General features: G+C 36.5%; 1 protein-coding gene across 2 annotated transcripts in view; it reads right to left on the reverse strand.

The window, feature by feature from the left end:
• FGF14 (fibroblast growth factor 14) overlaps positions 1–17,807 on the reverse strand; it is a 418,197-nt gene that overhangs the window by 100,359 nt on the left and 300,031 nt on the right. Inside the window, exons 1-2 of one of the 2 annotated variants that reach the window (XM_009880476.1) lie at positions 12,203–12,229; positions 4,610–4,712 (exon numbers count right to left, since the gene is read on the reverse strand). In XM_009880476.1, coding sequence (XP_009878778.1) covers positions 4,610–4,661 — 52 coding nt within the window. In that variant the 5' untranslated portion in view covers positions 4,662–4,712; positions 12,203–12,229. Of the gene's footprint in view, positions 1–4,609; positions 4,721–12,202; positions 12,230–17,807 lie in introns of those variants that run through there. The other variant, XM_009880469.1, reaches the window with a different exon arrangement.

Raw genomic sequence — 17,807 nt, forward strand, 5'->3', positions numbered from 1 at the left:
GCTGTGTAATTCTTTGAAGACAAACTGCAGTAAAAAACAGTGCAAAAATCAGACTGCAAATATTTCAGTTCAGTAATCCAAATTTAACAGCATTGCAGGTATTGTTTTTTAATCTCCATGTGCTTTCTTCCTAATTATCTCCTTTACTTTACAAGGGTGCTGTGAAGATTATTTTATTAATATCTTCAAATCAAAACATGATAGTGGTAGGTACTTTAGAAAGACATTAAGAAGTTAATACTTCTATATTCGATTTGGAAAATATAAATAGAGTATTAGGAACATGCATTAAAAGATGAAAATAAAGGAATGTTAAATGGTTGCATGATGTCTTGAACACCAACTCTACCAGGTAGCAAGTGCCACAAAGGAAGTAAAGCATGTTGCTGCATAATTAAGCAAGAGATGTGTACCGCACAGCCAAATCGAAGTTGCTTGTGTAATCTTAACTTTGGCATTTATCAGTTTCTGGAATAGAGCTACAAATGAGCAATGCTCTTTTAATCTCTTTTAAACATGACTGTAATTTCATAAGGGGCACATATAGCAACATTTGAGTGTTAAAATCAGGTTTATCACCCATCAAGGAAAGTATCATAACCTATGTTGATTTTTTTCAGTGGTTCTTGGCTGAGATATATTCTTCAGATGAATAGAAATAAGCTATAGGGCTAAGAGATTCAGGGTTTCAGTCTCAGAAATTAAAGAATCAGAATTGCCCGTTTCCCAAAATAATTAGTCTTCCTAGTAAACCTACCCTTCATTCATGACACAAAATTTTGAAGACAGACCAAAGTCTGAAAATGAGCTGTTTTGGGTGGGGAGGAGGACAGGAGGGGAACCTAACGCTTGTTACCACAAGCACAACATGGAAAACTCTTCTATGTCTTTATAGTTCCTGTGTAGTAGCTTGGTTTTCCTAATTAATAATGATGAGGCCCATGGACAACACTGAAGCAAGTTCCATTCGCACCAAGTAATGCTGAGAACTGCTGTAAAATTCAGGAAAATTAGAGGTAGAGTGGGACAGCTATGTAGAGTAGGACCTCAGTAACCAAGTCTACAGCTTTAACCACAGTCACTCCTGCTTTCACTACAAGCAAGCCACAAAACAAACCAGGAACTCGACAGCATTAGAGGAAGGAAAAAGAGAAAACCAGCTAAAACAAGCAAACCAATGTAATAAAGCCTCTTTCCACACATCACTGAGAGTTTGGCAAAAAAAATACAGACTGTACACACAAGATGGTTTAAGCTAAGCCTTGGTCTGGTGATGTGATTTAAGGAAACTCAGCATCATTAACCAATAGGTGCATTAATTCATACTCAGTCACAAAACATCACTAACTTGGAAAGATATAAAAAGAAATTACAACAATGAACTGCAGCCCATCACTCTGTTTAGGTTGGGTTCTGGTAGGGCGGCCACCGACATGAGCAGACGAAAGTACATTTAGGGATGCAATTACAAGCAGTCACATCTTCCTTTTTCATGCAAGGGTTTGTGCACAGGGATATATAAAAGAGTCTTGCCATCTATCCCTGCACACCCTAGCTTTTACTCAAACTTAAGGCAAACTGGGACAATGGCTTGCACTATAGCAGCTGACCGAAACCACTGGTAAAACTCATTTTGACTTCAGATAGAAGCAAAGAGCCACATAAAGAGACTACCAAGAAGCTTTAAAGACAAACAAAAAATGGTTGTGAACAGAACCACTCAATTTGAACAGACTACATCTTAATCTTTGCGCTACCTCTCTATAACACTGTGACTCCAATAATATGTAACTTATGTTTATTGGCATACATACAAAATGAGTACAAAATCATATATGCGCTTGAGGGAATTTTAACTTCAAGCAGTCCTCTAACTGCTTGACACCATAAATTGCAACAGCACAAAAAGTAGCAGCATGACTAAGCTTCAAATAGTTTTCTTGCAGAAGACAAAAAAAAATCACTTTTCTGTCCCTCGGTAATCCACTCTCTATGGCTTCTCCAACACCCAGTTACTCAGACAGTCAGTGCACAAGGAAGACTCTTTCACAGGCTTCAGGGACAGTGACCAGTGCAGAAGACACAGGTGGAAGGCTGGCAGAGATGCTCACCCCTCGGCAGTCTCTATTTCCTCCATTTTTATGAAACACACCCCTAATGGAAGTCATCCTCGCTATCAAGGCAAGTGTATTATCTGTCCTATTGACAGCTAATATATGCCCATCCCTTCACCCCTGGGGTGCATTAAATAGGCAGCCTGCAAGCTGGTCAGAAGCAGGATTTTCCCCCTCTCAAGCAGAGACCATCAGGATGGGGCCATGCCTCCTCCTCTAGCAGCTGTTGAAAATTATTTACTGGTAAGCCTCAGATAGAAATTATCATGATAGGGAGGTCACAAAATAAAAGATCAAAAGAATAGGAATTTTATACATGAGATTTTTTTTTTTTAAGAGAAAAGGAAAACCAAAATATGCTGTAGTAAAGATGAGACATAGGAAACACAAAGTTCATCAGGAAATGGAAGGAAACGGTGGAAGGGGGAAAGAACTGAGAAGAAAGACTGACAGCACAAAAGAAACAGACACATATTCATATATACATGAATATATCAAATGGATCAATCTTCTCAACTCTCAATATATAACATATATACTAAAAAAAATTAAGGTGGAGATTGTATGCTTTCATGGCAAACATTAATTTTACATCCTTGTGGTCTAACCTGTCTTTACTAAACAATATTGTAAAATTGGACTAGTAAGAAATAAATAGTGAATCACACCAGTTAAAGAGAGAAAAAAAAAAGTCACTTCATGGAAAAAGCTTGTTTTAGCTTAAAGTTATACGGAAGTAAAATACAATATTAGCTAACAGTACTTATCCAAAATCTGCAATACTTCTATCTGGTATTTGGTTGGGTTTGGAGAATTTTTCTGAATTTGGGAACAACTGAGAAGAATAAGAGAGATGGGCAGACAAATGGAAATCCAGAAAGGCAGGGAAGAGAGGAGAGGCAGGGAAAATGACACAGTAAGCAAAAAAAAAAAGGAAGATTTGTAAAGCTGACAGCAGCGAAAAGAGGAAAGTAAGGCATTATGGTCTAGCTTTGCAAAGATTCAAAATCCATAGAGTTCTCAGAATAAAAAAAAAAAAACCAAACAAAAAACAAACCACCAAACAGAACTAACATAAAAGTTTCCAAAATTGTTGCAGTCATACACACCTCCTTACTGAAGCTGAAAATAAGAGAAAGATGGGCAGAGAGAGAAGGACAGGGGGAGAGAGATACACGCTGCCACTCTAAGACACATTTCTTGGACATCATACAGGCAAAGCTTCTATAAAAAGCAATAATGATCTTGTCTGCACAAGGTCTTAGTATCTGGTCCAGTACAGAAGTGGGTATGAGAGATGGACACACTGAGGGAAGAAAAGAAACAAGGAACTGGAGGGGGGGGAAACAGTTGGAAAACAAGCAGAGAAACACATATCAAAATAGATTAATCAATTATTTTTCTCAATTCTAACAAAAAATAGAACAATAAAATATGATCATGCTGTCTGTTGATGAGATGTGTTAAAAATGACAGCCGTGCATTCATAGATAAAACAGGGTCCTAACCAAAGTAAAGCAGAAACCTCAAATCCCTTAATTTCTATAGTCTAATTCCAACATTTTTGAGGAAACTAAATGCTTATTTATACACGCATAATAAGAAGATAAATCTTTTGTATTAAAAATGCTTAAAATAGACCTCAAGATCACACAGAAATATGTTACTTAAATATGTCATTATCATTAAAATAAACAAAATACACATCTCTGATACACAGAAAATTAAAAATCAACTGTTTCTAGCGCAAGAATGGCTTTGCTTAATTATCATTTCAGCTGAAGTTATCAAATGTATATATGCTCATTGAATGAAAATATGTGGCAGTATCATAGGAAAAGAGTACCAAAGCAGAGACCCACACAGCCTTTCAAGACCACTTTGGGAGATTTTTGAAAGCTGATACAGTCACAGTCCCTATACAGGCAGAAATTCTCTTAAAATCAGTGGAATTCTTGCTGGTATAGGGACTGTAGGATCTTTAGCACCAATTCAGCAAGGTACTTCAGCATGTGTTTTAAGCAGGACTTTGACAGTTAGATATACACTTATCTGCTTTGCTGAATCAGGGCCACATGATCAGATTTTTCAAAGGTTTTTTTTGTTTCCGTTTTTTTTTGGGGGGGGGCTGGTTGGTTTGTTATTTATTTGAAGATAAGAAATTTATGTTAAATACATAGCTTTTATAAAAAATATTTTCAATATAATTTTAACCATTTTTATAAAATTACCAGAAGACAACCTCTGGCCTAAATACTTCACCCCTGAAGTTCATCCGTACTCACACCTTTCCCTTCAGAGGGAATATATTTAGGCCAAAGTCCTGCACGAACAGTGCTGGCGGTCATTAGGCTTTGAATGGACAGAACCCTCCTCCTTTCGACAAAACACATTCAGAAACCCTCCAAAGGCATTAACACCGTGTCTGCGCATACACACTCGAGCGATGCAATCTGCGTGTGTGATTAAGACATTCCCCTGGGGCAGTCACTTACTAGAATTACTGCTGTCATCCTTGGTTCCATCGAGACTTCCATCGGGGTGCATTTGCAAGTAGTAGCCTTGCCTGCAATATAACCTGGTCACTATACCCTTGAGCTGGGGATCTGAAAGACAAACATATTTTGTCACTAGCCTCAAAACTTTTTCCAAGAGTTATCCCTACTTCTCTCACTGTAGGAGGAAGTTTGGTGAAGCAGCATTGCCATCTTAAAAGTAAGTACTACAACGGGATGGGTCCTGATGGAGATGGAGAAAAATCTCGCCGCAGAGTATTATTAGGCCAGTTGCATGTCCTGTTCTCTGCCTCCAACATCCTTCATTACAATTAACAGAGATGAAACACAGAAAAAAAGAATACCCCAAACACCCATAGTCAAAAGACTTAAACTAGATTAGGCCCTGCAAAAAATTTCAGATGTCAGCAACAAGTACAGAGCCTTACAAAAACTAGCAAAACATTAAAAAACCCTACTCGTTTCATATATGTCAGTAGCTTACTATACTTCACACAAGTTTTAAGGACACTTGCACAAAAAGATCTGTCTCCTCTCACTCTGTATGAAAAGTGATAAACTTATCTGGTATAATATTTTGTAACAGTCCCATCTGAAGAGTTCCCAAAATATTTTACCAATCTAGAAGCAGATATAATTCACCTGCCCTCTCCCACCCACCAGGGAATAACACCCACAGTCAGGGCAAGACATAACCCTCCTTCAACAGAGAAAAAAAAATAAATGAAAAAACCCTTAGTAAGCTAAAAATACATGTGAAATTCAGGTAGCTGAGCAGTTAAGCTACCCTGTTTAATACTCTGCATTTATGAAGATTGCCATGAATTGGGCAGGGGCCACAACTTTATGATTCATCACAAGGATGGTGTCTTACCAAATCAAAAATTAAGCTGCTGCAGAAACGGTTCAGTGCAGAGGAAGAGGACATCACATCTTAAAAAAATCAACAGTGCTACCTCTGTGTGATATTGGTTTTAATATTATTTAATATAAACTATTAGGCACAACTCCAGGCAGCCAGTACATAAACTTGTGGGGACGTGGCATTAAAAGCATCTGTATCATATCATGCTTAGCTCCGCAATAATGAACTAAAATCATAAAGACTTTGTGACAAATATGTAATAAAATGAACAGGTGAACTTCTAAAGAAGAAAGAAATTATTTCCATGCAACCCTGTGGCCAGAATATAAAATCCTCCTTGAATTTGTGTAGAATTGCTCTCACAATCAATCATGCTGGGTTACTTACAGTGTCCTAAGGGGAGGTGAAAAAAAACACTAATAAACAAAACTGCCTCTGAATGGAATGCTCTGAAGTTTTCTATAAAGGCTCCATTCCATGAAATGATTATGAAAATGGTTAGTTTTTTCTAAAATATGCAAATGAAGTCAGATTAAACAATAAACCCATCTAAATGAAAAATGTAAGATTAAACTGTAAATATCATAGAAACTGTTACTATAAATATTAATACTTTAAGACATTTGAGGCATGGAAATAAATAATATAAACATTTGATGATCAACATGTAAGCGCATTACAACTTTTTGTTTTGCCTTTAACTGCAAATGTCGCTTTCCGTGAATTTTTACGTTAGCAAGAGTTTCCCAGTCTTTATATAAGAATATTCAGAAACAAATATTTTTATATTTATAAACAATAAACTGTATTTTCTTTGAATGTACTGTCTCTATCAACTTTATCAGGCAACTCAAAAATATTTTCATAATTTAAAAATTAAAAGCGAGCTCCTCTTATACAAGCACTATTCCTATCAATGCATGCTTTCAATGTGCACTTCCAAACTGACAATTTTAAACATACTTGCTTTACACGTATTAAAATGTCATCTTAAAATCCTAAAGAAAAATATTAAACCAAAATTATTAAAACTAGACCTTTAAAAAGTATTTACAGGAAAAATATTACTATTTTGAAAAATAGTTTCTACACCCAAAGAATCGTGAATAAATGATTCTTTACCATTGCTTCTATCTCAAAGAAGTATCTCACAGGAAGGCAAAGTACTGTCAACTCACTGTCATCAGCTGTTTACACCTACTAATTCAAGTGAAAAATGCAAAACTTAGAAGTGACTTTCAAAGTTGTTCTTTATACTCATTCTAGTCAGTTTTTTAAATTCATAAATAAAACTTAGTTTCTAACAAGAAATTGCACAATCATTTGTCTATGTTTTCACCAAAAGCATCATTTAAAATTAACTCTGCTTTAGCAGCTATCTAAAATTACACCTGAATGAAAATAATTTGGTGAATAGCTATGCATTTCAGGCTATGTGTGATGGAACCAGGTATGAATCCCCCATTTATTTGTTCACTCAAGTCCAAACACAACAAAATAATAACTATTATAGCATGAGACCAGAGGATCCTAGTCATGTGTTTTATCTCACATGTATACAGTTTCAATGGTTTCATTTGTCAGAAAACTGAACAAAACTGTCCCAAAACATGGCTCTTTCACTTGAATGTTTCATTAAAAACTGGAATTTACTGCTAATAATGTGCTACTAATTAATATGCTACTAATTAATATTTTAATTGTGCAAAGTAGTTCTCTGTAGACTAACAAATGGGGGAAAAAAAAGTCTTTTTATTGCAGTGAAATATAGCAACTGCAACCTTCTTTTTACTTTTTTCCTGTTGATTATTGGAAACCTTTTTACTCACCCTCCTAAAATCATCTTATCTATCTTAAAATCCTACCTGTCCTTAGCAAGATTAAAACTTTTATTCCTGACAAGTAATATAATCATGCATTTTTTACTAGTTCTTGATCATAATATTTAGTTAATATGTATCACAGCACTTTGGATCTACAAATCAAAGTAAATAACAACTAAATGTTTTAGCTGAACAGTGCTCAAAAAACTAGGGGAACTGGACAACAATTCATGGTATTTCTTTGATCTTAGCCAAAAAGCAAGCCAGATTTAGTGATGGAGTTGTATGAAATGACTCATTAATCTCAATGCAAGTCATAATAAACAATAGTCAAAAAGACTACTCTCTACAGCCTCAAGGTAAATATCTCCAAGATGAAACAGACAACCCTGTCAGGCAAGGGATTTCTCTCTTCTACTTGCAGAAAGATAAATGACTCTTTCAGGTCCTTTTTGAGACACCTGGGCAGCAAGCAGAGAAGAGAAATCCACTAGTCCCTGTATTTCTATAGTATTTTATCTAACCATTGTCACTTAATAATATTACAGGAACAATCTCAGCTTCAAATGGTTTGCAAATTAGTTTCTCAAATCCTTCTTGACCACACCTTTTTTTTTTTTTTCTTTTTTTTTTAACCATCTGCTGGAAAGCAGGAACCACCAGCAACGCCCAGAAACTGATGCTGCCTGTCCGCAGGTGCACCGAGTATGTTATGTTTTTTAACTCCCACTGCAGTGATAGAGGTAGACAGACCAGCAATTACCCTTATCCCTTACATCCCATGTGTGCCTTTTTCTTTTCATGTGAAAGAGAAAGGGAATGGCAAGAGAATATAGCAAAATAATAAAACACAAACGAACAGGATGAGAGTAGACGAGCTCACCAAAGAGTTCCCAGTTCTCATGATTTCATTATAGATTTTTTGCTACTAGTTCTCTTAAAGTCCTAACCATCACAGCCAAGTGATTATGTGAAAAATACAGTTTTTATTTAATTTTAAACACCTTGAATTCAGGGGAAAAAAATCCCAAACCAGCAAACTTCACCATGGATCAAAATCAAAGGACAGTTCAACATCTCCTAATGATTTTTATTGGTCTTATTTTGCACCTTGACTTCTGATGTTGAACAGTTCAGCGTGACAAGTCTGCAATGCCCCACCATGGAGAGAATTTTTCTGACTTGTAGTTATTAGAGGTTGTCGCTAAAAACTCAAAGACGTTGTACTGAATGGACAAAGCAACAGCTTCTCAAGCCTTTCTTCCACAGCAACCTGCATAACAGCAGCCACTTGCAGCTCACTTTTATTGCTTTTTTCCCCTTGTCACTGGCGACGGCAGGATGCATGATTGCAGTTAGCATGCACACTCTGTCAGTAGCTTTTCTGACGTCTTCAACAAAGGCAGAGTTTAATTAAGATGTCTTCTCTTCTCCCTTGAACAGTGGCTACAAAAAAGGCTTTGGCATTAACTCATGATAGGCTGAGTGCAGTTCTTGCTTTAGAACAACTATGACATTTTATGTTTTGAATTAAGAATATTTTCCTTTCGCAACCTGAATGGTTTTAGCATCTCCTTCCCTACATCCACAGGCTGCCAGGACAGATCTCTTTAGAATTCTTATAGGTTTAAAATAAACAGGGAGACAAAGTCATTAAACAGGTGTGTTAAGGCTTTTACCTTTCTGTTCAGACACAGATGAATTTACAATGCTAAAGGAACAATGGTAAATATGCCCATTGTGTTTTAACACCATGAAAAATGAATCCCTTAGCATCCGCTGGAGTTTTAATTGTTAGTTTTTACCATAGGAGGGCTTTTTTTGCCTGTTGTTATTTACTTACTCCCTCTTTTGAGTAAAGGTACTAAATAAAAGACTGTTTGAGCTGGCAGGCAAATGCTTAATGATGGGTTAGTCTCATACCAACTCACATTCTTACAGAGAATAAACTGCACTATCCAGTCAATTACCAGTCTGTCACAAAACGAGCTGCTCAGTGAGTCAAATGAAAGCTGGTATTTAGAGGTACGTTATCCTCAGAGAGCATAGCATCAAACTCATGTTAACAATTGGTAGCTCCAGGTCCTTCACGTTTTACTCGCCCTTCATTCTTTGCATTTTGCTCCTGCAGTTTTTACTTTTGGATATTTCAGTACTAAAAATACCACTCATGCTGGTACAGAATAAATCAGGCACCTTTTTTTGAAGATTTCTGGTGCTCCAACAGTCGCCAAGACTTGACTGTCATTTCTTGCTTGCTGATGTTATGATCAGCATTTATTAGGAATCTTCTCCCTCATCTATTAAACTTTATTTGAAATAGCAACAACACTTATGATCTGTATTAGGATTTAAAAAAAAAAAAAAACCCAAAAAAAACCCACCAACCCTCCCAAAAGCTGCAAACCCCAGATTTCTCGTGAAGTTGGGAAGCAAAGCACCCACCCAAAGCACAGAGTCTCTCAGCCATTCCAGGCCCATCTCTGTTAGGTCACAAGGCCTGGAACATGTAAAAGGCTGCTCTTCCTGACTTCTCACACAAAAGCACCCTGACAATAGTGTTGTGTGGAGTTTTGGTCTGGGATTCCTGCAGTGTCTCATGCTGAAGCCACTCTACTTCATGTAATAATTAACTACCCACAGCACACTGGATTAGAGCTCATCCACGAGACCACAGCTCAAGGCAGCCTCCAGCCCTCTGCTGGCTTTTGCACCAATACCCATTGATGCTTCAGATTAATGTCTGGATACTATTCAAAACTAAAATGTGTCAGTACTACTCAGTATTTTAGGAACATTTTCCACTAGGCAATTCAGCTCCAGAAAGAGGGACAACATCCCATGTATAAGTACATTTTCTTTTTGGATTCTCAAGTATTTCAGTTCCTGCTGTAATGCTTTTCCCAGTTTTCAAAAGTTGTCTTCTTCTCAAGCATACTGTTTATGTTTAATTGCAATAGTACTCTAACAGGTACGGCCAGTACACATGATCACATTACACTCCTTTTGCCTTGTTTTTGACAAGTTTTGCATTGTCATTCCAGCACATAAAAGTGCAGGATCCTCTGATATGCATGTTACACAACCACAAAAGCAAGCTTCCTAAAGCGAGTACATAGCCAACGGGGAATTCAAAATGCAGAATTTTGTACTGTACTTAAAGGTGATAAAACCCTAGAAAGGCATCTAAAACCGTAATGTTCCTTCATTATTAAACACTTCAGCTGTTCTTATGATTCTTATGTTCTTATGATTATGATGTTCTCTTGCATTCAAAAGCTTTATACACTTCTAACTTCTTTATTATTTGACTGTCCTGTCACCTGGTGTCTCAATGTTTCAAAGTTTCTGATCCTGTTGTTTTTATTTTCTCTCACTGCTAATAGGAAATGATAAAATAGGACATTTATATGCTAGCGCTCTCTGATTTTAATAATAATGTTTTCAATATCTCATAATACACACCAGAAAAGTAAAGTTTAATTAAAAACTTGAAATAAAAATATTTTTAAAAGAAAGTTTTGCTCTATTCAGGACAGAGGGGAAAAGGATATAATGCAAACTCAGAAAAGCAATAGCTTCCATTATTCCCTGTTCCCGTAAGTAATAATAGTACTTATTCTGAAGCACGGTGGCTTTGTGAGCCTATTTCTCTGTGCTCACTTATTTTCCTGTCCTCAAAATGATTACAGGGCACTCAACTTCAGTGTTTATTTTTAACACTTCTTTTTGTCCATTCATGCCTCACATCACAAGCTCCTCTCCCGCAGAACCTTGCTTTGAGAGCACATTGAGGAGAGATAGAGAGTCCTCCTACGTTCCTGCGCTGTCATTGTCATCGGCACTTCCACAGAGTAGATGAAATTTCTTGGTAAACTATGAAAGCGGGTCAGAGTTCTGCAAAATGGTTGCTTTTCTTGAAAGCACAGCATCGTACCCCTTGTACTGGCATCTCTGCTTTTGTATTGCAAATGTTTTTATGTTAACTTCAAAATGTGCTTCCGTCCATTTGCGTGCACTGATGTTCTGTTTCTAGGTCTTACAATACATTTCAAACTACATGAGAATTGCTTCTTGCTACGTGGTTTTACTTGAACAAATTTGATCATCGATAGAATTACAGCAACTTGGTTTCTAGCTGGGATAATTTATATCTGTTCAGATTCACAAGATGATTGCATTTAATAGACTTGTCTACAGAATAGTTGTTAACAGTCTCCTTTACCAGCCATATTATTTTTGGAGGGTATTTGTTAGAAAGGGAAGAGATTTAGGTTGTTAAGAAAACACTTTGTTCCAAAATCACAATTTTACATGGGTATGGTAGTTTAATTTCAGTAACTTCATTTAATAATTTGCATTTCTCTTCCTACTAGACTATACTGTACATCTCTAATGTGTATGATCTTGTAACACATGTATTTGTTGGGAGATTTGTCCCTAAATACTGCCTTCCACTGTTGACCCATGTTCCTTCTAATATGCTAAAATTCAATGAACTCTAATTTTTCAGTATGTAAAATAGCTGATGATATACACAGGAATATTGGGAAGAAGCTGACCTCTACTTCCAGGCTTACTTAGATAGCACTAGTCACAGTTTAATACATTTAACAGTTGTCTGACAAGCATCATCTTCCACTGACACAAAAAATCATCTTTGCAGCTACATTCACTTTCTCAAAGTTTACTTCAAAATGGTAAAAATTCTATTGTCTAAAGTTCCATGTTACCACAGTCTTGCTATTACAATTTTTATTTGTTCTTTTAATTTTACATAGGCCTAAAAGATATCCTGTCTTATGAATCTTCTTGACTTAGATAAAATAATTTTCTAGTATTTTGTTTAGGACTCCTTCCTATACCTGAACCTCTTAGTTTTACCTGGTATTTTCTTGGCTCTGAATTCTGACGGTAAAACATTAACATCATACAAAATACTGCTTAACATTTCTGTTTGAAATAAAAACATTAAGCAATATATCCCAGAGGTAAGTAATTTCTGTGTCCTCATTTTTGCAATAATCTCCACTTTGTTAGCTTCCCATAAAAAGGCCCTATGAAAGACCAAACTTTATTTTAGTCACATTCCAAAAATACAAAGGTACCACAATGTGACAGATTCTATTACCATTTAACTTATGTATAAAAATTGACTAATGCATTGCCCTTTGAATGAGTAAATAAATGGGTTTTACGAATGAGATTTCTCTGAAGATGTCACTGAATGTTGAAAGCACAATAGGATGTGCATAGATGACCTTTCCAAATGTAACAATGTATTTCACATAACACCTAACTAACCAAAGAATGAATTTGATTCTCCCTTTCCCAGATAATTAATATTTTTAGAACTAAATGTTTAAACATTACTTTTATTTTTACAGTCTTGACTATTTGTCTCCTTGCATGCTGCATTGCAAAACAATGAAATATTTGAAGTCGGCTTCTATTCTTTCACAAACTGATGTAGAATTAAATTTGGAAAGTACCTAAACAATCTATTTAAAAATATTTGAAACTATCATGGTAACGCTCAATGGAGAGAGGATAGCAGGATAATTTGCAATGCTAAGTATAAAATCCTAAACAGCACTCCATTTTCTATTATTGAATACAGGAAGCTTCCATAATACCAAGTGGCAGGGGTCCTTAACTTGTTATTAACTTCATAAAATTCTTACCAGAATACATAAAAGCCCACAAAATGAAGTAGTATATTCCCTCTGCTTAGATACGCAACAACATCACTTCTGAAATGTGCATCTCAAAAACATAGTGTATTATATTTACTTTTACTTTCTTGCCAATGGCACAAAATATTGAAATAAGACATTCGTGTTACTTTCAAGAAATTTTACATTTTCATCTACCAACTAGCCTCAAAGTGGAGGCAAACACATAAATTGCACTGCCAATGAACTGGGACAAAGGTGATTTTACCTAGTTATGACGTGATAACTAGGAATTGCAATACATATTCTATAAAACCATAGAATCATTTAGGTTGGAAAAGACCTTTAAGACCATCGAGTCCAACCGTTAACTTAACACTGCCAAGTCCACCACGAAACTATATCCCCAAGCACCACACCTACAAGTCTTTTAAATACCTCCAGGGATGGTGACTCAACCACTTCCCTGGGCAGCCTGTTCCAATGCTTGATAACCCTTTCAGTGAAGAATTTTTTCCTCGTATCCAATCTAAAACTCCCCTGGTGCAACTTGAGGCCATTTTCTCTTGTCCTATCACCTGTTACTTGGGAGAAGAGACTGACCCCCACCTCACTGCAACCTCCTTTCAGGTAGTTGTAGAGAGTGATAAGGTCTCCCCTCAGCCTCCTTTTCTCCAGGCTAAACCACCCCAGTTCCCCCAGTCACTCCTCATAAGACCTGTTCTCATATGATATGTCACAGACTCATTGCAGAGTAAAGACAGTTTTCTTTGATAGCTGAACAACATATAAGGCTTTCCTGGTTTTAGGTGCAAAATTTCAAAAAAATCACAATTTGTTACTTCCACAATACCTGGGTTGAATAGACTGAGCTGAGATTTGTGCAGATTTAAGCACATAAATTTAAACTCCCAATAAATAAAACAATAAAAGCATTAAGCTGTGACCAAAGACAAATAAACCTGTTTGATACTTAAAAAAATAATCACTCGAAAGGAAATAAAGAAGTACCAAGCAAGTTGATAAATTAATTATATTTTAATTTAGTCTTTAATGATGTACAAAACACAGGGATTGCTTGATTTCTTTATACCTGACAGAAAACATTTAGTATGAAAATATGAATCAGTAAACTGACTTCCAACCTTTGAAAAAGTGGAAAAGTCAAAATTTTCCTTAGTTCAACATTATGTATTTTTATATATTATTATTTAATCCTTATGCTTTAACGTGAATCCTCACTGTCAAATCATGTCATTCACCAACAATCTGAAGAGATTTGTTTACAAAGACATAAAATCCCAGCAACATGAGAACTGTTAATCACAAATTACATTTCAGTCCTCTTCATGCACAAGTAATATTACTGGAGATATAGGACTCCAAAGATATGTGGCTAGGATGAAAGAAAAATAGATTGAGAAATGGATAATCCCATTGTGAAAGGAAAATAAATGTATTTCCATATTTGTTATTAGTTAGGAACAACCTTTATTATTTCTATATAAAGCAAGATTACAGAGGTCCCATCAGACAAGCTGAAGTTTGCACTGTTGATATGAATAAAATACCTTATTTATTTAGAAAAATATTCATTTGTGTAGAAAAGCATGAATGCAATAGCATTAATTCACATGGAAGATCTACAAAGGAATTTTTAATATCATACATACAGTACCATTAATAATTATTTAACATTTTTATAACATTCCATTGCTCTTCCACAAAGGATTGCTATTTTCAGTTTAATCTCCAAAATCTCTAACAGCAACAGAAATGAAACCAAGGCAGTAACACCAAAAAAGATCTACTGCCCCTTTTTTTTAAAAAAAAAAAAAAAAAAAGAAACCAAATGATACATCCAAGAAATGTCATGAGTTATAGGAAGCAGATTATTAAGAACTACTTGAACCAGAAAATAGCAAGTCATACTAAATATTTCAGTTTTTCTTTAAATTTTGCAGTTCAACTAAGTGTTACTCTGGAATGCTTTTTAACCAGGGGACCTGCTGAAGAAATAGCAGACATTTTCCTATACTTTATTCCATCATACACACAACCACTTGTATATTTTATTTGCGAGAATGCAGTGAGATGGAGAGACAGAAAGAGAATAAATGCGTGGCTGCTTTTGTTATCTGAGATCACATTTTCCCCAAATCCTCCCTGTGAGAAAGACGAGGTCCTGTTCAGCCTAAAGACTGCAAGGCTTTATAATCTGTGGTATTAAACACAACTGAGAAATCTTAAAAGAAGCAGCTTGGAAAACTGATCTTCAGCCAGTGCAACAAGAAATTAATCCCCTGTACTTGAAGAACAGAGTCTGTACCATTTCAAATTCAGAATTACAGACTCATTTCTTCTAGTATCAGTATGACAAAGCCATGCCTCTTTAAGGGAGGTGCTCTCTGCTTAAAAAATAAGTTCAAGGTTAACTTGGGCCACAACTTCAATGTTTTTTTGTCTTCTCCCCATCTCTGCTATCCAAGAAAACTTGGAACACATGGAAAAAAACCCAAACTCTTATGAAGTTACATGACCCCAGGAGCTGGGCTTTAAGGAAATCAGTAGATTTTGACACTGACGATACAAGACAGAACACAGAAAACTGTAACCGGCAGCCACTAAACAAATCCTTTTGGAGGGACCTCAGCACAAACATTGCCACTTTGCATCTCTGGAAATGCTCTTGCTTCAAGACTGACTCTAGCAAGAAAAAAATGGCTACACATGGCAAACTCCTTTTATGCCATCTAATGCTCCTAGAGGGGAAAAAAAAAAAACATACACACAAAAAAAAAAAACCAACTAAAGAAAACCAAACCACTTAACCCACCTAGATTACTCTGGCTCTCTTTGAATGGCTATTTAGTACAGAATATCTAGCTACTAACCAGAAACTAAGCAGAACTATACTTGTAGCATCTATGGGAAAATGAACAGAAACAGTTCAAGTCAACCCAATTACTCACTAATAAAGAGTAAATTCTCCAATTCTGAGTCTTTTGATGATACGGTGGACACACAGTCAGCAGAGACTACCCCAGCCTCCCACTGGCACCATGAACTAAACCTACTATTCACCTGTGAAAAGTAGAACTATTCTATAAAGTTTCACAGGGTTGCAAAGGTCTGCTAGGTTTTGGAGGAGCTCAACGTTGGTTCATGCTTTGATGGAGACCTGCCCAAAAATACCTCAAAAACACTGAAAGGGCTTTCAATCTCTAAATCTAGATTTTATTACAATGCAAACCAGAGCAAATAGCTTTCGAATATATAACCTGAAAGTGAAATAAAAATAAGTAAGAGTTGCATAAGAAATCTCACATCCTACCTACTGCATTTGTGCAGTGACTTCATAATCTGTTTTTTCATCCTGTTGTGTCTCCAGTCCAGCTCTTTCACCATGGAGAACTAGCTATATATCTACCACCTGTACTTTTTTTAACCTGTTTAGGTGACAGGCTCTCCTTGCCCTGTTTCTCACATCCTTTCACTCCCTACCTGTTGTAATCTTCAGTCCGGCATCCTTTCCCAGCTGTACAGGCTGCATAGGCTCCAACTATGCTGAGCAGTCAAGAGGACATATGAAGGCAGCCCTCCTCCCTGCTGCCCAATCACATCTTAACTTTAATAACAAAACATGTTTATAAACGTAAATGAATAAAACAAATACACCATAGCTCACGTATATCCTCTTTCACAAGTTTGTAGAAACACTCAGGTTCTCTTTAGGCTAACTATGAACTTAACAGAAGATAAAAATTTCACCTCTTAGCTACCAGGAAATAATACACAGTCTATAATTTCTGGTTGTATACACAGAAGTCTGTCAGCGCACTGAGCCAAAGCCACCAGCACCATCATCATCAATCACATGCATTTTGCAGAGTAGTAAGCCAAACTGAAGATCCATGGCACTTCTGAACGTGCATTTTCTCCCACAATGTGTAATACAAAACTGGCAAAAAAAAACCCCAAACCAAAACATATTCCTCAAGTGTGCTGAGCCACAATGCTTCCACAATAATGGCTCCTCTCTTCACTGTCTGCTTGGCCAAAACCAGTTACACCAGCATCATTCCTTGTCAAGTCTGGCATCATCTCTTAATTTATTACAGATGTCCAATTACATGTGTGAAGATACTAAATGAGGCACCTGAGCTAGTGATCTTGAACTCCTTCAACAAGGAGTGGGGAGAAACAGGCAGCTCTAGGTATGATTTCCCTCATTCTGAAGGACAGGTCAAAAATGCACCGAATGACTTACACTCAAGAGAGCTTACTTATCCACTTAAAGCATCTATCATACGCTCTTCAGCCTCATTCACCCTCTGGAGATACTAACGCTCTCAAGCTTTTGGACAAGCGTTTCCTCCCAAGGACTCTACTCCAGCCCCTCTCAGACTATTCTGTTTTCACTAGACTTATGGTCTGACCCAGACAGCCACTCATTCACTCTTACGTTGTGTTAGACCCACCTATACTATAAAAATGCAGCCATATGGGCACAAATAAATTTAAACTGCTTTGCTTAGCATCCTCATCTATCTTTTCTCACACCAGGGTTTCCACTCCACCCTTTACTTTGAAGTTTTACAGAACATACACATTCAACTAGCATGCTTTAAACAGAAATCAAGCGCACTTTCATTCTCCGGATTCGTTTGCTGGTACTGCAGCAGTACCTTGTGAGCCCCAGTAAAGACTGAGGCACCACCGCATGAGCCCACACACAGAAGAACCAACAGGTACGCTCCTACAGAACGAATTGCAACCTCTTCTGAGTATTAATATTAAACTCTCTTTAAATC

This window comes from Charadrius vociferus, unplaced genomic scaffold, assembly GCF_000708025.1.
Source record: "Charadrius vociferus isolate BGI_N301 unplaced genomic scaffold, ASM70802v2 scaffold180, whole genome shotgun sequence".
NCBI classification, from domain to species: domain Eukaryota; kingdom Metazoa; phylum Chordata; class Aves; order Charadriiformes; family Charadriidae; genus Charadrius; species Charadrius vociferus.